At 45.9% G+C, this 22,278-nt stretch overlaps 1 protein-coding gene across 4 annotated transcripts in view; it reads left to right on the top strand.

The window, feature by feature from the left end:
- Positions 1 to 17,522, top strand: part of TTC7A (tetratricopeptide repeat domain 7A) — a 190,653-nt gene extending 173,131 nt beyond the window's left edge. For 2 of the 4 annotated variants that reach the window (XM_069009784.1, XM_069009787.1), the window contains one exon: positions 11,713 to 17,521. In XM_069009784.1, coding sequence (XP_068865885.1) covers positions 11,713 to 11,934 — 222 coding nt within the window. In that variant the 3' untranslated portion in view covers positions 11,935 to 17,521. Of the gene's footprint in view, positions 1 to 11,712 lie in introns of all 4 variants that reach the window. The other 2 variants (XM_069009786.1, XM_069009783.1) reach the window with 2 other exon arrangements.
- Positions 17,523 to 22,278: the final 4,756 nt, after the last annotated feature.

The raw sequence follows: 22,278 nt of genomic DNA on the forward strand, positions 1-22,278 counted from the left end.
CACAAATTCTCTCTGTGCAGCTCTAGCATGGAACATGTCTCAAAAGAAAGCTTCTTAATATGTCTCAGACAAAAAAGTATTATTCAGATGATTCAGGGGGAAAATAGCTGTTTCACATTAGTGCTGAAAGGAATTCAGTGCAAGCCATGACCTAAATGAATATTTCTGGCTGTTTTCTAGAGGCCTGTCCTCTAGCCTTTCCCTTCTGCAGCCCACTGAAGTTAAAAGGAGACCTTGCATGAGGGTTTTTGCCTGAGGTATGGTTGTAGAATGATGTGCTGTGCCTGGCAGTGTGATTTTGAAACATTTGCTAACAGGCAAAGGTCTCTGGGAGCAGACATGAGACTGGCAGGTGGGATTTAATAGCAGAGATTTTGTGCAGCTGCCAAAAAATCACAACCCAGATGCTGGAGCTGAACACATGCTGCCTGATAGGAATGATGTTCTGGGGAAAAGAGGAAGCCAGTGTCTGTCAGACACTGATTCTGAGTCCAGCACTGCCTTGCCTTGTCCTTTCACAGCACTGTCTGTGCATCAGTAACTGGCTGGGCCTGGAGGTGTACTGCATTTTTTCATTATGCTGCACCCAGAAAGCACCTCACCAGAGGCAAATTCCCTACTTACCATCCACTTTTCTCTCCCTCTCTCTCTCTGTTTCTTCTCTGCATGAGGTATCTTCTTTGAGCTCCTTATTCCCCTCACACATTCATTCTGAAAGGTACATTTTTGTTGCTCTTCAGGGACCGTAGTCTTCCCAAGACATTGATCTTCCTTACTTTATTCTTTATCTCTGCTCTGTTGGAGGTCAGTTCCCTCTCTGAAAGCACCAGCAAAGAGAGAGCAAGCACGCATGCATTGAAACAAAAAAAAGCACAGCTCCAGACCAGTCATCTTTTACCCTTTCACAGCCACCCTGATCAGGAGGTGACTAGGACTAGCACTGTACCCAGGCTCTAGGAGCCTCCACAGACCGACTGGTGAGTGACATGCTCCCACACTCTAGAATGAAAGATCTGGGCAAAGCCAGCAGCCTGCAAAGCAGGCCAAGCTCTTCACCCTTTCTGCCCAAAGGAGGAATTTCCTAAAAATACATGTCCTGACATACCATTGAGCCACATGGCACAGTGAGTGCAATCCTATTTTCAGCCTGCTCTGCAGGGTGACATAGCTAGTTACACCTCCTTCCAAAAATGGCATGTCAGCAGTGCAGCACTTGCTAGTGGACCATCAGCACAGTCTCCCGTGGGACGGTGCTCTCCACTGGAATTCCCCAGCAAGTGTTCGCAGCTCGCGGCGCGTAAGGCGGTGGTTGCAGGGAGCATCCCCAGACATGCTGAGGGAAATCAGGACAGCTGCCTTCTGCCTGTCAGTACCACAGCAGTACCTTGCAGTCTCACACAGGTGGGTTATGGGCTGGGCTGGAGAGAACCACCAAAACTAATTCTAATCTGACCCTAAGAGAAGCTCTCCCAATGGATGTGATGCCTGTCCAGCACAGACCTTTTGCATCTCCACCAAGTAGGGCAACAGTAGAGCAACATTTGGCTTTTGGAGATGACTGGTAGTCTCCTTCCAAACCATGGCTGGTTAGCAGATTCTGTTTTCCCAACTCTGAAGTTTATTGCAGAATCCCAGGAATGTTCCTGTGCTTCAGATATCCCAAAATAACTGCTCTAAGCTCTCCTTGGGGAAAAGCAATCCTTAGAGCAGCCTCTTAACTCAAATTTTTGTGTTGAAGCAGCTGAGCTTGAGGGAGAGAACTTGGCTTTGCCTCTAGTCACTGGCTCCCAGAGGAGAAATGAGCATTCTGGATACTCACATTAATAAGTTTGTGTGTCAGCTCACTCACTGTCCAAGGAATTGCAAACACTTTGTTCCCCTCATTTCTGTTTGCTGCAGAAGCCGCCCTCCCCCACTGCCATCCTCCCAGCAAATCCATTAGTTAGCTGGCAGCTTCTGTAGCCCAGCCATCGGAGCAAATCCCTGGCAGTGCAGCAGGATCAGGGCTCCTGAGCACCAGTTAGGAGCTGACAGAGTTGTTTTGCTGGTTTGTTGCCTGTTCTCTTCCTCTGCAGTTACCAGGCTTCCTTCCTCCATGCAGAGGAGACAGCGAAGCCATCACAAACAAAGTGATAAGCGATTCCCTGTCACCGAAGCCATCACTTAGACACTGTGAGGGGCCATTTCCTCTCCTGGGGGAACTGCGCAGTTCCCGTATCAGCGAAAGGCTGATATGTGCCTGCTGGGGCATTTGGGGTCGCTGGAAGGAGCAAATCTGATCCAGTGCACAGCGCAGAGATTTCAGTCCATTAGCGGAGGGCTGGTGCTCTGCTTCTCAGAGGTGGATTATCCCCGTTTCCAGGGAATCTGTAGCTCCTGTTTATCTGTGCCAATCACTTGCTTTCCTCTGTTATGGTAAGTTGTTCTCCATGTCCCTGAGGTGCTCATTATCACGTTATTCAGGCTCTGTTTATATAACTTTAGAAACCACAGTAAAATCCTGCAAGACAAAACTCCCCAGCTCTTCTCTGATCTCTTCTCCAAAGTGTGAGTAACACCTTCCTAGAGAAGAACCCAATACATTTCTTAAACCCCTTGAGTTTCTGGGGTGGTTCAGTCATCTCTGGAGAATAAAACTTGCATCCAGGTCTAAAGACATTGTCCTTGGCCTGATCTTAACCTGCAGCAGGTGCTTCTCAACTGAGCTCCAACCTGATCTTCCAGGTGATTACTAGCTTTAGTTATGGTTTCCTGTACACAGACCTTGAGATACCACTGCAATTTTACTAAGCAGTATTGTCCTCCGGTCATGCTTTGCTCCAAGATCAAATTAAAGCCTAGAGATTCTAGTAGTCAAATTGGTCTGCAGCTGAACTCGTAAATGGTGTTTCAGAAAGTGCTCAGGGAACTGTCAGAAGGGAGAAGGGGTGGAATGGCTATCCCCTTTATACTTCAACCTTCCAACACTGTTTTTCATAAACAAGCAAACCAGTTATAATTAGCTTAAATTCTGTGCTATTTAGGCTGCTTATTATCGCAGGACAGGACAGAGTTATAGACTGTAGTAATACAGTAAATAACATAGTGTGTAGCACAATAGCAGAGTATGCTGCCTCCTGGTACATACAACACAGCTGCACAAACAGGGGCGTGGGAACTAGCAAGACTTCCAGGTTTTCAGCATGCTGTCCTGATACACACCAAGCTGGTCACAGTCAAGAGAAGGAAGCAGAAGTCCCTCCTTGCCAAACAAATGGGAAACATGAAAACATCACAGCTCTCCAGTGTTGCTGGAGCTTCCATTTACGCTGATGTTATGTGCAGTATTTATCAAGTCTTCACCTTTTCAAGGGGTTTCTTTGTTCATTGTCTTTTGAGCATGTAACAGAAAATGCAGCCTCTAATTCAGCAGAATCTCTTTGTACATGGAGGTTCATGATTTAGGAGAGATCCTGTGTTAAGAGACGATCAGGAAACGTACTCCTTCTGGGATCAGAGGCACTGTAGCAGAATCTGGAGGCACTGGCTGGACCACAGCAGTGTGTTCCTGCCCAGCTCTCTGTGTTTCCCAGCAGCTCAGCTAAGCTTAGCGCTCAGCTGCGATACTGCAGGCGGAGGCTCTGGCTGTAGTTGTGTGGAGGATGTCATTAATCACATGCTATCCCAGAGACTGCCAGTAGTGGAAAACTAAGCAAATTAAGATATTTTAAATACCTCGGCTCTCCTTTCAGAAGACATCTGCTGTAATCTACATTGGCATGCTGTGTGCTTCTGTCAGCGTGTCTTCGCTGCCCTGTGCCCCTCCTCAGCACTGTACCACATGCAACACTTGCTCTGGTGATAAGTTCTGTGGGACTGAGGCTCAGAGACCCTCGGCAGAGCTGAAGCTGTTATCTGTGAGAACCTGTTCATGACTCATACAGTCAGACAAGATTTACTCTGCAGAGGGGAAGCTAACATGCATAGGAAATGGATACATCAGCCCCTCCTTTGTTGCAAAGCAGTGCATTAAAAACTGGGGAAAGATCTAGGATTGGCACTGGAGAGATACCTAAGAAAACAGAAATTCCCTATTCTTCAGCACACTGTGGACACTCAGATTAATTGGGTGTCCAGTGCTTAAGCCTAGACATTCCCCAACTATCTGCAGCAACATCGTGTAAGGTGCAACAAAACATAGGCACCTGCTTACTATCAAAATAAGGGCAGAATTTTTACCCCCCTGGGGCAATGGGGGGGCTGCCCCACCTTCTTAAAAACATTTGCTAGAAGTTAGCGTGTACTCCCTGGGTGCAAGAAAGGCAAGTTCTCAACCCTCCTTAGCCTGAGAACACTTAAACCCAGGACTTTTGCTTCCCAAAGCTTGTCCCTTGACCCTGTCCCTGCTGTTGGAATTGTTCCTGAGTAATGACAAATTATTCAATGTGAAATGTATTAGCAGCCAGTGGAGCACAGCAACTGCTTTCTAGTCGAGTGCTTTAGCCAGCAGGTTGCCTGCCACTCTTCAACATCCTGCATGTGTGTTACATGCCTTTTCTCTCTTTGCTGATTGTTACCAGTTTCAGTTCTGCACAGATTTTGAAATACTTGGATCTATCTAGGCTGAATCTCACTAACTTCAGCAAAGCTTTCTGCCAGGGAAGCCATTACAATGCATAGCAGAATTGAGACCTTAGTTTATAAATTATGTGTTCTAAATTGTTATTTATGATTAGTTTGGGACCTCCTTTTGGTGCATATTTTTACAGATGACACCATGAGCCTGAGTCGTAGTTGAATCTCCTGTGTGCTCTATTGCAACATTACTATGACAACTGCTAAGATCAGGGCTGGGAGAAATCTTTCCTTCCCTAGGAAAAGAGACTGTGAAACAAATACTGGATGTAGTTGCTCTCAGATGTGTGGTTGAGGCATCCTGTTAGGTTTCGTTGCTTACTGCTTCATCTCCATGTAGGTCTCAGCAAAGGAAGAACTGTCTAGAGAATATTCAGCATGCAGCAAACGATTCTGCTTTGCATGAAGCTTAAGTGACGACAATCCAACAAGGCAGAAAAACTCTTCATTCTCCCTAGGCTTGTATGAGCCTCCCTGTGAAGAGATCAGAGCCTCCTGGTTTGAGATGCTGCCTTAGGGTTTGCTTTTTATGTCAATAAATGTTTTATCACATTTAAGCTTCAAACACGGTAGAAACATCCCTGCTAATGTTTGATGAACTCAAAGAGAGACAGCAAGCCTGGGCAGAGGGCAGTGTGCAGCACGGCACAAGGCTTCCCTTCTGCAGGGCAGGGGGTGCCTCGGCCTCACAGGGGGCCCGGGCGAGATGCTGCCTTTGCAGTTAGTCACTGCCTTGGAAAACACATTGGCAGGCTAAGGGAGGGGGTGTCCCTCTCTTCAGGACTTCACCACTTTAGGTCTTTTCTTTCTTTTGCTTTTTCTTCTCTCCCTGCAAGCACTACCTCGGTGTGACTGATAAGGCGTATCCATGTGCCCAGGTCTCTGGTGGGCTTAAGTTGTCACTGTCTTCACACTCAGCTGGTCTCTCTCCTGATGCCTCCTTGCAGTCTCATTTCTTCCATTCCCTCACACTCCTCTGTAGCACACGAAGAGGCTGCAGTGAAGTTTAAACAGCAAAGGCTGGGTTGCCTTTTGGTGCCTGCAGTACTGGAGCTGAAGTCTCCAGGCTGAGCCTACTGAGTTAAACCCACAGGCAGTGCACAAGTGCTACAAATCGTGATGCAATCTCAGGTTTTTTGCTTTTCCCAGCACTTGCCAGTTCCCCCCCCACTAGTGGCGTTCCTTCATTTCTCCTTTCCACATTCGGTGTTTTGCAGTGGCCCTGCCTGCCTTCCCTCTCCTCCCTTCTCCTGCCCCTCCTCTGCTTTATCAAATGCAGCACTTCGGCGTCACTGACTGACAGGGGATGCAGCAGCTTGGGCAGAGGAGATGGAGGGGGGGAAGGAAGAGGAGGAAAAGCTGCTCTCAACAGCTCTCAACAAAGGAGGCAGCAGAAACACTGAAAGACAAGCTTTCTCCCAGAAGTGAATCCCAGTCATCCTTTGTTAGGGCAGCAAATTGAGGTCTCTAACTCAGTTCAGTGAGAGGACCCTGACTGCTCCATGTACTCCTACAGTGTCTTTTCAGGGAACAGAGCTCAGATGTACAGCTCAGGTTCACCACAACCTGGACTGAATCAGCAAAATGGGTGATTAGCTACCCCCACGCTGCCAGGCGCTGCGTGGCTAAGTGACAGCACAACAAAATCTCACTTCACTGCTCACAGCTAAAAAAAATCCTGGCTCTTCAGAGAGGTAAAGGTCATGAATGTAGGGGGAAAGAATCACAGAGCAATTGGCTACTTACATGTCTGTCTATATTCTAGGAGACCTAGGATTTCCAGTGTTAATCTTTGCCATTTTCCAGAAGGACTCTGATATTTCATGCTTTATGCAACAGATTTTGCCTACAACTTATTCTGATTGCTAAATAATTACAGAAGCGTATGTTGCCCTGTAGCAGTGCGGATTTTTCTGCTACATGAGACTGTTATCACCAAATGCCAAATGCATCTTGAAAGGCTTTTTGTAGGGTTCTGCTGAATAAGCACACTTTTGAACGAGCACTTTTCTGCAGCCTGCCCTGTTTTTGCCAGCTGCTGATTACCCTCCTACTAACCACGAGTGACATGTCCATATTACAAATTGGAGTAGACAGTAAGGATGCTGCATTTACCTTGAAATTAATTAAATAATGCACTTAAGGAAGCCCAGCAGCGGAGCCTGATTTATTCTGGAAACTTCTTAGGGTATTCAGACAATAACAGGCAGAAATGCTGTGCTGAGCAGAGACAAGCACCAGAGACAACCTCACTTCGGAATTACAGTCTCATGCAAAGACAGTGAGAATTTGCATTTAATATGATTATTAAAATCTGTTTGTAAAGGATAGAGTCTAATCCACCTATACAGATTCTCCAAAAATGAGATGACCTTGCAAATACAACAAAAAGCAACCTTCCAGGAATGAAATGAGATGTTTTTCTGGACATCTCTTTCCAATGCAAGCACTAAAGGAAAGAACAAGCTAATCTGTGCCACCTATTTGGAAGGAGACAATTCCCTGCAGCTCATCAGGTGTTTGAACTAAACATTTGCAAAGGAAGTTTTGATTTTCGTTACTAAAAATAAACTCCAGCTTGTACATGAGGCTTACTTTGTAGTCTTCCATAATGTCTTCCTGCAATATTTTCTGGGAATTTTATGAGCTAACATTTGAAGAGGTTTTGCCAAACTCTAAGGAAATAAAGGCACAGATAGAAATTTCACTACCTTCTAAAAATGGGCCTTCAAGTGTGGTTTATGCTCACTCTCTTTATTAGTGAAAATTGAAAATAAGTCACTTTTTTCTCATCTAACTTAAATTGAGATATGGCTCTCCTATTCTAAAACAAAAATAGCCTCACTCAAGTATCAGTTACTAAGGATCACATCACTGAAGGCAAGGGAGTCCAGTCCGGTGTCACCATAGAAGTGGTTTAGGTTCTGTTTGTTTTGCATGCAGATGAGGTCAAAAACACCTTTGAAAAAGCTTCCCATAGGCACCCTCTGTTCCGTGAAATTAAAACCCATCAATTCAGGAGTCCAGCTGTCAGCATAAGGCACACTAAATCAGCAGAGCAGATTCGCTGTCCCCTCTCGGCCTTCATACCCCGCTAGACTGTCCCGCTCTCGCTGTGCCGCAGCCCTTCACCTCAGATGAGCTTCTGCCACAGCTTCCAGCGCCGTCTTTTACAGTCTGGCTTGTACTCTGCCCTCACCACTCTGCCTCTGTTTACAAGACCCGAGGTACATCTTCAGACCTAAGGAAGAAATCAAATTAATTTGCAGAGGGCACCCTCAGGCCTCCTCGAGTGAGTGAGTGAGTGAGTGAGTGAGTGAGTGAGTGAGTGAGTGAGTTCACATCCCAGCACTGTGCAGCTGCATTGGTGCAAGCAGGCCATGAAATGCCTGTGTGTGGCTGACATGGGCCTGGGGCGGGAGCCCTAGGGATGTGCTGCCCACAGGAGTTTGAAGGAAAAACTATTCCCACTCACCTTTTGAGTTGGTTTGGGATTTTTTTACTATTTATAATTTGCTTGAGTTTAAAAATAAGCCTGTCCTCATTGCTCCTTAGGGTCTGACTCAGTACCAACGCCACTGACTGAGAAGGCCGTACTTAGAGGTATTTGTCATCTTTGGGAGGAAAATCACTGGGCAAAACCAGAAGTGCCAGTGCTAGCCAGGAGGTGGCAGAGGAGTCGGGCTACCTTGTACACCAGTTTCTGCACTGGTTTGGCAAAAACACAAACAGAAACCGAGGACAGACAACAAAACCCAGTCCCAACCTCCATCTTCAGGAGTAAGAGGATGAAACCCTTAATCACATTCCTGCTTGTATTTATACTAATTGCTCATCTTCCTGAGATCTGACTTTATGAAATTATGCATGCACACCAAGCAGATGAGTTTCCATAGAAACTCAGGAGCTGAACTTCCATTAGAAAAATCTTTTTTAAAAAAAAATCTTCCAGATAAAAATACAAATTGCCTGTCAGTGGGTGGCTTTCTGAATTTATATATAATTTTTTTCTTTTGCACTGTAGACAGATTCCAACTGGACCTACATAGCAACAACATGCAGGCATTGTTTATAGCAAGCCAGACTCCATGGGGAAATGAGAAATTCAGTAGCAAGGAGAAGCTCTCAAGTGCAAATACCTCAGGGAAACAAAAACTCAAGTGCTCAGTGCTGCGTCTTCTTGAGGCTTGGGGTTTGTGCAGCCTCCAGCTCTCAAAATGCTTGTGGTTTGCAAGGAGTGGTGTGGGGAGGAGGGGAGAGAGGAAACGCAAAGCAAGAAACTCTCCTGCACACAGAATTAATGATGTTCAACCTGTCCTTTAAACATCAGCAGCATGTTTGTGCCGCTTCAGTTAAGCCTCGCTAAAAGGCTGACACCATCTGTCACAGCTCACTCTGGGCAGAGGACTAGGTCTCTGTGCTGGGGCTGGGGAGCATTGGCAGACCTGGGTTGGCCAATCCCCAGCCTCCATGTGGGCTGAGGCCTGGAGCCCAGTGTCCTGTGCCCACACTGCATGGAAGTCCAGGCATGTGTGCAGGAAGAGGGCATGGGGCTGTTCCTCACCAGAAGGGGGAATCCCGCTGGATGGTGGCACGCCTGGGAAGGGCCACGGACCTGGGCAGCATTTGGCACGAACAGTTGGGCGTGTAAGCAAGGAGGAGGTGAAAATCTCAAACTCCATTACCAAATGCTTCCTCCAAAAAAACAGCAGTTTTTCACTCATGCAGTATCTTGCAGCATCAACAGGAGGCCTTCCCCTGGCTTTGGGGAGCCTGGAATAGCTCTCTCTGAGGGTTCACAGATGGTTTTTTTAGCTAAACTGGCAAACTGGAAAGCACTGAATACCAAAGAGCAAATTTTCATATGAGCTGCACTTCTGGTGGACATCTGCCCCCCATGGGCACAGCAGCTGGGTGTGCAGAGCACCGTGCTCCTCCCGGGGCCTCGAGCACAGGCACAGCAAGGACTGGGGAGCCCCGGCAGGGAAGCCACACCAGGCTCTGGTTCTTGACCGGCAAGGGTGCTGGGGCAGGCAAGGGAGCTGTGCTGCACGAGCAGTTTATGATGAGGTGGATTTCACTGCAGCATTGTTGAGAGGCGCGAGATGTCAGCCGGGCAGGGAATTCCCCTCCTCGTTGGAGAGGGATGACAGGCAGCAGCTGCACGGGCTTGCTGGCCCCTGTGCCTCCGGGGCCAGCAGCCCTCTGAGAGCACTGAGAGGCTCGATGTGTCAGGGTGAGGACAGCGCTGGGTCCCCGGCCACCAGAGAGCACAATGGCTCTGCTCAGTCAGCGCAACAAGAGGAGGTTTTAGGAAGAGTGGGTTTGTGGTTGAGGACAAACTTGAGCTGAGATAGCTCCTGTTTATTCTTGGCTCAGCAGCAGATTTGCTATGGCCACACTATTTGCCCTTTCTATGCCTCATTATCCCTGTCAAGCGGGTGACTCAAATTATAATTGCACAAATTCCTTCCAGTCTGTCATTACGTGCCTGCAGCCATCTCCAGGCAGCTACCTCCAGGGGAACCAGCCTCTCCCACCAGGGTACCTCTGTGCCTCGTGTGGCTGCTCCCAGGGAGATTGTAACGTTAGACCCTGTTGCCTTGTCGTTTTCTTACATGGAGAGAAACCTAAAGAAAAAACATCCCCACTGCATCTCTAAATGATCAGATTTGATACTGAGTTGATTATTCAGGTCAAGGTTATGGGCAAGGAAGAGGCAGTGAAGCTTTTCATAGAACCGCCAATATTTGGTTAAATGGGTGTTTCTTAATTTTTCTCTCAGGCAAATTAATGTGTTTCTGTAGGTATTAGTACTTTCACTGGCCTTGAGGATGCTGATGCACCCTGTGTTTAATGGTACTTTTGTAAAGGCAAACAAAACACAGGAAGAATCTTCACTGTTTCCAAAAGCATCACCATTCTTTCATCAGAAATTTACTTGGGTTCTGGTTGTGAGAAATTTCAGGTTTCTTACGTCTTTTCATATGCACTAAAGGCAATTGGACACATTAAAGATAAGCTTTTCCTTATATATATGCATCCACCTACTACACTGTCCCAGGAAAAGCATGAAGTCAGGCAGTCATCTCACTTGCCAGCATTTCCATGGGTGAGTGCAGGCAGAGGCCATGCAGAGCTTGGCTGGGGACATGGCAGCGTTGGCTGCTTCTTCCAGAGGCCACACCTGGATGAAGCTGGTGGAAGGTTCATTCTGGTGTGTGCACCTTCAGGAGGAAGCAGAGAAATGCCACGGATGCGTTGGCCTGCAAAGCCCATATGACCATCTGGCTCAGTGTGGTTGGCTGCTGTGTAATTAACAGGGAGCCTGGCTCATTAGGTGCTTTGTGGGTTCAGACACATCCATGAGAGCCCTATAGGAAAACGTGTTCTTCCTAACACTTCTTTCATCCTCCCCCTCCTGTTCCTTCCAGATGGTTACACCCACTTGTGTCTTTTCTTACCCTAAGGACAGCTTTTTAAACAAGGTTCCTCCATCCTTCTCCTCCCCCACACTGCTTTAGGATCCACATTGAAGTGCAGGAGGACGGAGCTGTTACATCCCATGCTGTTACATGCAGCCTGCCTCTAGAAGGCTGGAAGGAGACCACATCCCTCTGCCCTCTGTTTGTTGAGAAGATCTCTCAGTGTGGTCAGGACGTAGGAGATGAGAGACTTTACCTCAGCCTCAGCTGGGTGTTGCAGATGTGCCAGAATGAATTCAGATACTGGCTGTAGTCAAACCTGTGTATATTTTCTGGGCAAGGAGAGAGGGATGCTTAAAGGGCCTGTAACCCTTCTTGTATAGCAGCAGTATATGCTCTCCCAGTAACACACAGCAGGAGCCCTTGCAGAGCTGAATCAGTATCTGCTTAAAAAAAAATTATTTTCACAATTATTTTTTAAATTGCGCATTGCTATCAAAAAACGCAGAACTTGACAACTGATCACTTTTATTCTTCAGGAATAGGTGGAGATACCCCCTCCATAGGACTCCTGTGCCTGCACTTGCAGGGCAGCTTGGTGGGAGCTCGGGGTGCTCCTTTTCTTCCTCTCTTCTGCGCTGTTGTTAACTGCTCATCACTTGTTTGTTGACAGGGCCTGGTGCTGAGCAGACTTGGGCGGAGGGAACTGGCCCAGAAAGTCCTCAGAGATGCCGTCCGCACGCAGACCACCAGTCACATCGCCTGGAACAGCCTTGGAGAGGTCTTGCAAGCTCAGGGGAAAAACGAAGCAGCCATTGAATGCTTCCTTACTGCCCTGGACCTTGAATCCAGCAGTCCTGTCATTCCATTCACCGTCATACCCAGGGAGCTCTGAAGCTTTTCCCTGCAGCTAAGCACTTTCATTGTGTGGACAGACACCAACACCAAGCAAATAAACAAAGAAGAAGCCCAACAGAGAAGTGCCATTGTAACCTGGAACTGGGCTAAGTAATTCCAGGACGGGGCTCAGGGCTACAGGCTTGGCTTACACAAGATGAACTGTAGAAGAATTCGCAACAGGCAAAAACAGAGAATGCCTTTTTCTTCACAGCCGCCTGGCTAACCTCCTGTTCAAGTGAATAGCAAGGCTTATTTCAAAGTGTTGGTTCAAGGTGACTGTAGAAAGATCATGCTAGGTACAGCTGTTCAAAGCACTTGCACCTTTCAGTGTTCATTAAAGATAAAACCCCCAAGCCCTGAATTACAACCCAGACCTGCTCTAAATAGGAGTAAATTCACCAACTAACCTGACCAAGTTGTGTTTAAGCCTGTGGCTGTCTCCCCACAGATCTGACAGGACAAGAATGACAGTTGCACCAAATAGACATGCAATATATGCTGTTTACAAAATCATTTCAGCTATTTTGATAATCCTTTTTTCTGCCTTGCCTTTATATACTGTATATGCTCACTATATTTAGTGTAGCACTTGCCTAGACCAATTTAAATTAAAAATACTTTTTTAAAAATAAAGCTGCTATTGCAGTATAATTCACAAAATCAGAAAGACCAAAGACCAAATCAGTTCACACTTGAACTAGTATTAAAAACACATAAGTATCTCCACTTGCATATTTATTGAAAGGCCTTACATGAAGTAGCTAATTATAAACTCTGAGCTTCATTCCTTCATTCTTATTAATCACCTATTGCATCAGTTTAGTGAGGAATATAGTGTTTACCAGTATGTAGTGACTGAACTCTGTGCTCTACTGCATTACCATTCCTGGCACAAAACATTTTCATATCCATCTTTTCATGATGCAAAAGAAGGCAGCGGTCTTTTAAGGGAAAGTGTGCTGAAGGCACTATGTCTATATATGAATTGTTTCTTCCTTAAAACTGAATCTGTGGATTGTCCATAGAAATTTCACAACAGAGGTACGGAGTTGAGCCTTCAGCGGGATCATTTTGCATCTCGTATCAGATGTAATACTGAGGAGCTTCTAATCCACACAGCCTCCCCACGGCTGGCACGGCCGGGGAGGGGATGCAGCTGGCACAGCCCCTGCTGAGCTCTCCTTAGCTCTGCATGACCTCCCCAGGGCCTTGGCGGCGAGGTGGAGCTGGGCCATGCTGTCACATGAGAGCCAGCCCTGTCCAGACCAGTCCCAAGGTAAAGATGAGGCAAAAATTTGCTGCACTTTTCTAAAAAAAAAAAAAATGTTGGGGCTTTGCACCCATTTTCATCCAAAGAAGATTTGTGACTGTCATAAGTAAGTTTGCACTAAAGCACACTTTGTACTATAATTCTGCCCAGTTTTGTGATCCACAGCTAGTTCACTCTGGAAATAATAATATCCTCAGGCAATAAATAAGATGGGGTTATTTCTTACAGAGCCTGAGGCTCTGGCAGCAGACTTGAAGTCAGCGTTGTTTACAATTATTTGGAAATCTGCAGGCTAATGGAGAGCTGGGCCCTTGTGCTGCTCCCAGCCCACACCATCGGAGGACTCCCGCCCCCAGCCTTCCCTCAAGATGCCTGCACCGAGGGAAGCACACTGCTCTCAGGTTCCTTGCAGCAGCCTGGTGCACTTGCACTCCCAGGCCAATATTTTTATTTTTTCCCATTAAATGATGCAGATGCAATAGCCCAGCTTATGTATCTGTTCCTTGAGGGATTCCAGATCCAATCTAGGCTGGTTTCACTCCAGGTGAAGGGTGCTCAGCCCACGAGTTCCCTGGCTTTCCAGTGCCACACAGGCACCCAAATGGACTTTTTTAGGCCAGAGGCAGGTTTCCAAGGAGACGGTGTTCCCCGGTCGCATTTCTTGTTTGCAAGAGCACCAGCAGCAGAGGAAGGAGTAGGTGTTAAAGTACCAGAATTAAAGGAGGTTCATGAGGACAGAAAGACATGGCTGAGACACGTTTTGTTGTGAAGGATGCTATGAAGTCGGCTTGCTCTGCCCTGCAGGGTGGAAAGAGGGAAGGGGAGGGGGAGAGATGTTGCTGTTGACATAATATGTAAATTGTTACCCAGGTGTTTTAAACCCAGTTCCAGAGTCAGATGCAATCTGACAATGGACTTAAGCAGAGATACATGTATAGATAGATACTCTGTTCTGGTGTTTGTTCTGCTGCCCAGTTCCCAGGGTGGGAGTGACCCTTCTGTGTAAGACACAAAACCAGAGCCCGTGTGGTGGCACGTCGCCGCTGCGTTGTGCAATGTATATTTGCAAAGCCCTGCCATAGCAACTTCTGTGTACTGGGCGGCTGTTGGAGCACAAGCTACGCATCCCCCTCTGCGAGCAGGGAGCTGCCTTCAGAGGTCTGTAACGTAGCTGGTCTGTGACCTGGCAGGAGGGTGCCTGTTTCCCAGCAGCAGCTGAAAAGCAAACCCTCACGGACCCATTTGCTTCTGCACACGTAGCTTGTAAGCAGCCACCAGCCCATCGCGTTTGTTATCAGGCAAACTTCATCCTGGTGATAATCAGACTTGCCACAGCACTCATTTTCCTGGGAGAGGGGCAAGCATTCATGAGTACTTTTGAGTGCATCAAGTCAGATGTTGCCAGGGTGGTTCCATCTTGTGTGCTTTAATGAGTCTTGCTGACAATGGAATCTCAGTCCAAAGAGCCTTTGCTCCACGTGTGGCAGGGAAGATGCACGTGAGTAAAGGCCATCATCAACAGGACTCAGAGGGGTATGGTACCCTCTACCAGCACACCACACCACAGCCCCTTCAACAATTGCAGGCAAAGTACTTTGCATGCATACTGGACTCAATCCCAAGATTTCCTGCATGCTTCCCAGAGAATACAAAGCACCTCTTGGCTGGAGGGTATTGTATTGGCTTGAAATGCTCTGTACAATGCAGAAAAGAGAGTGGTTGTTGCAGACTTAAAAGTACTTCAGGGCTAAATCTTCCAGCTGTATTTGTTAATTGTGCTCGCCAAAACAGAAGTCTTCCCAAACTTACATGCTAGCTCTCTCACTCAGCATGGATTTTGTTCACACTTGCAGATACAGAGAAACAAAGACAACTGCTTGAGACAAGCCTATGTGTTGTTGTATTTATTCAGACAGCAATGTTGATAAATCTGATAGACCTACTTCCCTGAGCTCGGTAATACGCATTGCAGGGAGCCTGGCATGCTTAATGCTCAGGGTTTGAGATTTAAGAACACAAGATTTACATCCCATCTCTCATATGATTATTACACATCATAAGTAATGGAAGTTCAGGGAACAATGGGGAACCAATTCTGCAAGTTTCAGTACTGACTTGAGCCTAACAGAGTTTTCTCGTTCATTCGTTTTGAAAGAGGAAGATAAAAAGCCCACATCATTGCCTTAAGTATCACATTCCTCTTGTTTCACCACCAGGTTCTTTTCCATTTTTTTGGCAGAGTGCATGCAAAAAGAAAAAATAATTACCTTCTATTTTCCTGTTGTGCAGTAAAGGAGTAGTATGTGCCGTTGTCTTTGACCAACAAGAAGGATTGTATATTGTAACAAAAATGACTATACCTCCAGGATAACAGAAGGAGAAGCCCAGCAGGGCAGGGAACAGCTCCCCTCCCTCCCTTAGCCCATGTAAAGTGTCATTAGCTCCACTGGAGCAGTTGGTTACGAGCATTCCCCAGCTGAGGGTCTGCCCACCCGTGTACTCGTTCCGTACAGAACGGCGGAGCTGCAGCCTCCCGCGCCACGCAAGGACCCCGGTCTGTTTCTATTGGTAACAGTTCATGCTGCTGATTATCACAGTGCTTCACAAGTGCTAATTATCTTTTCTTGGTAATGACTAATAAATCCAAATGGAGAACAGTCCTAGAGGGTGTTTACTTTAAAATTCACTGGCTGGGTACCAAAGTAGGCATAGCACTGGCTGCTGCAGTTTGAATTACAGTTATTTTGTCCAAAAATGTTCCATTTTCAGAGAGTCTTGGTAAAGAATGAGTTTGGCTAGTTTGTATTTCTTTTTACTGACAGCAGAGTGGGAAACAATCCTTTTTAGTGAAGAGACATCACTGCCATGATCTTTTTTCAACCAACCCAACAGACGTTTGATAGTTGCAGTTCAGCCTACAAGAGAAAGGCTTCCCAAAGCAACCGTGCTGCAGCAATAATTCCCTCTGACTCAATTGTATGGGCATGTGGAGCTGAGATGCCTCTCGCTCCTTTTTTGGCTGAGGGGGGCTGCTTTGTGCCCAGAGGGGCAGCTGTGGTGCCCATCTGGGTGCCCATCAGCACTGCCCTGGTGCCTGCCACCTGCAAGGTGGCTGCTGCCACCCGCCCAGTGGGTCTTGTTTGCCAATACCCCGTCACTTGTGCTGGTTCAGTGACCCTCAAACTGCTCCCTAAGCCTGGCTCCAAGGGTCAGTTTCCCTACTGCTGAGTTGTTCAGTGCTGCAGGATATCAGTGCACGATCAGATAGAAGGTTGTTTTCCCAGAAATGGAAAACTGAATCGTCCCTCAGTCAGTGATGTTGGCAGGAGGGGAGGTAACCACTGACCCAGCATTTGCCAACATGTTTCCTCCAACTTGGCTTCTGATGAACTGGCTTGTGCCTTCAGCAAACCAAGGCGGGTTCCCAAGTGACTGGGTACTAAAAGATGCAGCTCATTTTCCCACAGAAACACATTCCAGTTGGTGGCTGAAACCACTGACAGGGATGCAACGCTGCACTGTTGTGTAGCAGCCCATGATGATACAAGAACCTCCCTGGGCCAGTGCACAGAGAGGTGCTCAGCTTTTGCACATCCAAGCATGTCCTACATGCCACTCTCATACTGTTGTCATGGGTGTCAGAATCAGTTTTCCATGTAACTTAACTTTGTCACTGTAAAATATTTCCACCAAATTAATAAAATTGACCCTGTGGAAAACAAAAAGTGCTCTTTATATTTCCTGCTAATTTCAGGACTTCTAATGTATTCATGCCACAGATGCTTCAAGCATTATGAAATGTCCAGTTGTTATATTAACTGGAACCCAGTGTGCCTAGGAGTTACCAGTTGCAAAGGGTATTTTGGCCTATACCCTGTAGTTCATGGGAAAAACGAGAGTGAGCATGCAAGCGGCGTGCCTTCAGAGAGGAACAGAGCCAGGAAAATGGAGCCATGTAGCTTCAGATGTTTGGGTTTGTGGAGATTTAAGCGAGCATCATGCTTTTCTTGTGCTTCTTCCAGTAAAAATAAACAAAGGTAGTGTGAGAAACTGTAACATCAAGGTAATATGCAAATACTCTGCTGTCTAGTTTAGGGACTCACCTTATTTTGGCCACAATGCCATTAATCATCTTTTTGCTACAAACAGTTACTCCTGTGGTTATTTGGAAATAAAATGTCTCCATTCAAGAGCTTCCAGAGCATTCTTTGCATTTACACAATAATCTTTTGGGCAAGTTTCAAGAGGGCCTGCTTAAAAAGTCCGTCCCATAGTTTCATACTCAGATTAAGGATGAGCTTTTTGAAGAACATGTCTTCATAACTGTGGCTACTTTGGTTTATGAGTGTATTCAGCATAACTCAAGCAGAACGAGGCTCCTCTGTGGCAATAACAGAATTAAGTCCTTCAGCTGTTCGTACAGTCTTGAAAATTGAAGTGAATAAAATACTGGCTCTGACTTTTTCCCCCTCTTGATACAGAGAGGAAGCAAAACACTGGTGTGGGGGAGGGAGGGAGGGAGGGAGGGAGGGAGGAGAAGGCTTTCATGGGCCCTCCAAGCAGGAGCCCAACTGGAGGCATGCAACTGAATCCCAGCAAAAACTGGGGAATGTCATTGTTCAGTCAGTCCCCTCTGAGGGAGGCAACTTGTGTTTGCTGGTACCTAATGCTGGTACATTACCTGGTACCCTCTCTGCATCACACAGATGTTTAATATTCCCCTTAATTTCTGTTTAAATGGGAAGAAAAAAAGCCTTTTTGCCCCTCATTTTTGCTGGAAGCTCCAGTTGGTTTGGGAGCTCCACCTTTAATAGAGAATCACTTCTTCCCTTGCAGAGAAGCAAGTTGCATTTCAGTGATAATTTTGACACAATACTCTTGAAAGGTCATTAAGAATAATTTAATAAATTTTAATAATTTATTATATATTTTATATAATTTTTAATAATTTATTCATACCTCCACTTCTTTCTGCACCAGAATGTTCAGATATGTATAATATATTCCTGCTTCATGTGAGGTCCAGATATTTAGCAGTTCCTGATATTTAGCAGTCCCATAAACTTTCCAAGGGAAGAGATGGGAAGCATCACTGCTTCCCAGATGCTCTCTTCCGTGACAGTCTCTGGCTATCAGATTTTTGTGGAGTCACCAAAGCACCAGCGTTTACTTTGTCTTTAACCACATCCCTCAGGAAATGTCACATGCCAGTCAGACGTGCCTGAACCAGTCTTTGGAACAAAGGAAAAATAACTTCCAGCTCTTTAAAGACTGGTGGTAGAGAAAATAGAGCTGGGCAACACTGGCTTATTCATTGCCATTAGCAGCCACGAGAGCATTTAAGTGAGCTGTGGCTGTCAAACCAGTTTCCTCTGCTGCGGTGTCTCCAAAACAAAGTGTGACATCTCACAGCCAAACCGTCCCTGCAGATCCACCACCTGAAAGGAAAGATTCAAAGGCTTTCTCAGTGCTCCAACTTAAGCAAGTGTTAAACAGTGGAGGAAAAAATCCTTGCAGGTCATTGCCCTGAGTGTCAGAGCTGCAACTTTCAGGTCTGATCCCATTTAGAACTGATGTAGCTGCTGTGATCCTCTGGCTAACGGAGGAGAAGCAGGTAGGCAGAACATCTGAATTTTATGCAGCAAAAATAACAAGCATTGTAACATGGCCTAAAAAAGCAAAAGAGCAATAAAAACTGTACAACAGGGGATATTTTCCTTACTGAGGAGCTCTCACAGAGGCAAAGCCCAGCTTCAGCAGCTTTTCTGACAGAAACATGCAAAAACCTCAGTCTGTGAGAGTAAGAGCAGATGTCAAGCAGCCCCTCACCAGCCTCCTGACTGCAAAGACCTCTCTGAACCTCAATTCTGCCTCTATCCTGCACCAGAGACCGCAGTCCAGCCAGAGAGCACAGGACCCCGACCCCTCCACAGCGTGCTTAGGGCAGATGCCAGTCCTGTGCCTCTCAAACAGCACGGTCCTCAAGCAAAAGTTTCATTACATTATGCATAACAAGTCAAACATCTTTTTTTATAATGCAGTAGCTGATGATACTGTAATTATGTCTGGCAACCAGGATGCTTGTGAATGAATCAGCAATAATTATCCCTGTATTTTGTTGTCCAGTGAGAGGGGCTGACACACGCTGGCCGGGTTTGCAGTGCCGGGTACTGTTTCAAAAGGATGGGAGTTCAAGGATATAGCGATTTTCTGGTCAGTGGAGGTTAGAGGTGATTTTGTGCTCAGTGTAAATGGCATTGTCTGGCAGAGACAATTAGCAAATGAAGCGTTGCCTCACCAGAGGCTTTGCAGCCTCTGAGTCTCTTCTTCCAGGCTGACAACAAACAGAAATTTGAGATGGTATCTCAGGTTTCCAAAACAGGAAGCTGCTAAATCCAGCAAGAGGGCAATTCATTTCCCACTTACAGTGATGCTGCTGTTATAACTCCTTTGAGGATACTGAAGAGTTTCCCAAAGGGTAGCAAGGGAGGTATTTCATCCCCATTTTTCACCAGATGAAAGACCAACTCTGCCAGGAGTGGAGCTGGGAGAGGGGTGTTTTTCTGTGCAGAACTGGTTCCTTCACTGTGACTCAGGCTCTGTTCCTTTCTGTAGTCTGCCTCCCACCCCTGACTGCCATACCCGAGTCACAGCATGGCACAACCCTCCTTCAAACCCCTTTTTCTTTCAAGGCCTCTTCTGTGGAGGATGAGTTAATGGAAGTTTCCACTCACTTGTTATTTTAATACACTATGAATGACTTTTGTAAATCTTCAGAGTGGCCTGCATCAGACACAGGTTGGTGCAATTACAAGGTACAGAAATGTACTTTAGACACCAGGCTCCTCTGGACAAGTGGTCCAGGTCTGGCCTTGGAGTGCTGCTGTGCCAAGGGGATGAGTTATCACAGCCTAAGCTTTTATCTTTTTTTTTCTCTTCTCTGTTCTCCCAGTACTTGCAGTACTTGAGTACTTGCAAAGTGCTTTCTGTTCATCTGGCTAACAGAGAAGTAATAAGCTGAAAAAAATTAAAAATTATTTCAAGCTACATCCTGAAGAAAAACTTCAGAGATTTTCAACTAAATAAAGAGCTCTAAAAAGCTTCCAATTAAACAAAATATTGTTCTGACAGGACTTCTCAAGCTGTATCTTCAGTAATTCAGATTTATATGACCAGAAGTTTTGAGAGAATTGCCAGAAGGGAGAGCATTTTGAAACAAAACTGCAAGATGTTTAATCCTGAAACAATCGACACAGAACATTTAAGTTTTTCTTTTTGTCTTCCAGCCAAGAATTATTCATCAAAGTTATCTCAAGTTCTATATGTGGCTTCAGTTTTCTGGAACTTTACTTTTCAGCAAATACCATGCTTGCAAGAGTTCAGAAGTGTTTTCCAGTTCCACTTTTTGTTCTCCTATGTGTCTAATGCTGAAGTTCCTGGTGTGAAAGCATTCTCAAGTGCTTCTGCACAACATTACCAAACATTGCATCCCCAGTCCAGCAAGCACAGGTTGTTTCCTGGAGATTAGCACCAACTGCTGAGTAAACAACAGCATGTGCTGCCCTGCACACCTGCACACACACAAGCTGGGATTGTCCTTACCGAAATAAACAGAGACCAGTCCCAAGCAGTTTTGGAAATCACACCTGTGCAGTGCCAGTGATGGTGATTAAAGTCTGCAGCTGTTTTTTTTCTGGGTAGAAATTGGTTCTTAAATAGTCTGAGTCCTGCTATGAAAACAAGTGCACTTTTACACGTAGCAAAGCACAGCCAGGTTCTGTGGGTACAGCACCAGCAGCTCCCCTGTGCTGCGGTGGGGGGAGTGAGGCTGAGCACCTCACACGGACTGGGAACCTCACACAGGATGGGCACCTCACACAGGATGGGCACCTCACACAGACTGGGAACCTCACACAGCATGAGCACCTCACACAATTCCAATAGCAGCTGGAATTTCATATACAGACATTTCTGTGCACACCTGCTTCCATCTCACCCCTCTCTTGGTCACTACCCACTGCTCAACAGCAGCCTCCTATAGAAGTTTTCAGCTTTGTGTGATCCCCAGGAATTTTCCATGGGATGTCTACATCTGTAAGACTCACTAACACAAATTTCTGCATAGGATATGACCTTTCCACAAAGGACATGTTCAGGGTCTCATACTAGTTGGCCACAGACACCCCTGGGATCTGTAGCTCACAGCCTGAAGACTGGGGACTTAGAACTTTTCTCTGAGATTCTATTAGAGCTTCTTAATTAAAAGACCTCTTTGGGGACCTGAATTGAATTGGAAACCATGGTGATCAATCACACAGAGAGATGATTGCATTTGGGAGAGTGAGGTGGAAGATGGGAATGTGTGCATGTTGAAGAGCTTTAAGGAAAAAAAATGAAACCCCCAAACATCTGTAAAAATGAGGAGCATGCATAATTTGCAATAGAACAGTTAGAGGATTTATCATATAGGTCTCACTATTCACTACTGAATTAGAGACTAACAGCTGTCTGTCTTATTGCATTGAAAAGTGTCTTTGACTTTCATCTCTCTGAACATTTGATCAATGGATTTGACAGTCTGTCCATTTTCTGAAACCTGTGTATGCACATTTTCCTTCATGTTAATAACTGTACCAGGAAAACCAAAATGCTCAGAGCTGTGCTTCCAGTCATCCCACATGAGAGAAACATGTTACATCCTACTGCAAAACCAGAAATGTTCATCCTCATCCAGTGGGTCCTATAACTTCATTATGCAAAACCTAAAGTATAAAGAAATGCTCAATATCCAGCAAGCGTTTTTGTTCAAGAGTTGGATTTCACTGTTAGAGAAAACACTCATTTGTAATCAGATCATGCTGATAAGATTATCAGTTATGTCAGTTAAAACATAACTAAAACAAAGTTATGTTTTGTTTCAACTTACAAATCATTGTACTCTAGCTCCAGGACAATGAAGTTGCTTTCAAAATCAGAGCACTTTAGGTTTCACTAGAAAGAACTGTTCTAAAATTCACTAGCTTTTCTTACAGAAAAGGACAACATACCCCTAATCGACTTTCACATCAC

Source organism: Aphelocoma coerulescens, chromosome 3 (genome assembly GCF_041296385.1).
Source record: "Aphelocoma coerulescens isolate FSJ_1873_10779 chromosome 3, UR_Acoe_1.0, whole genome shotgun sequence".
In the NCBI taxonomy this organism is placed as follows: Eukaryota; Metazoa; Chordata; class Aves; order Passeriformes; family Corvidae; genus Aphelocoma; species Aphelocoma coerulescens.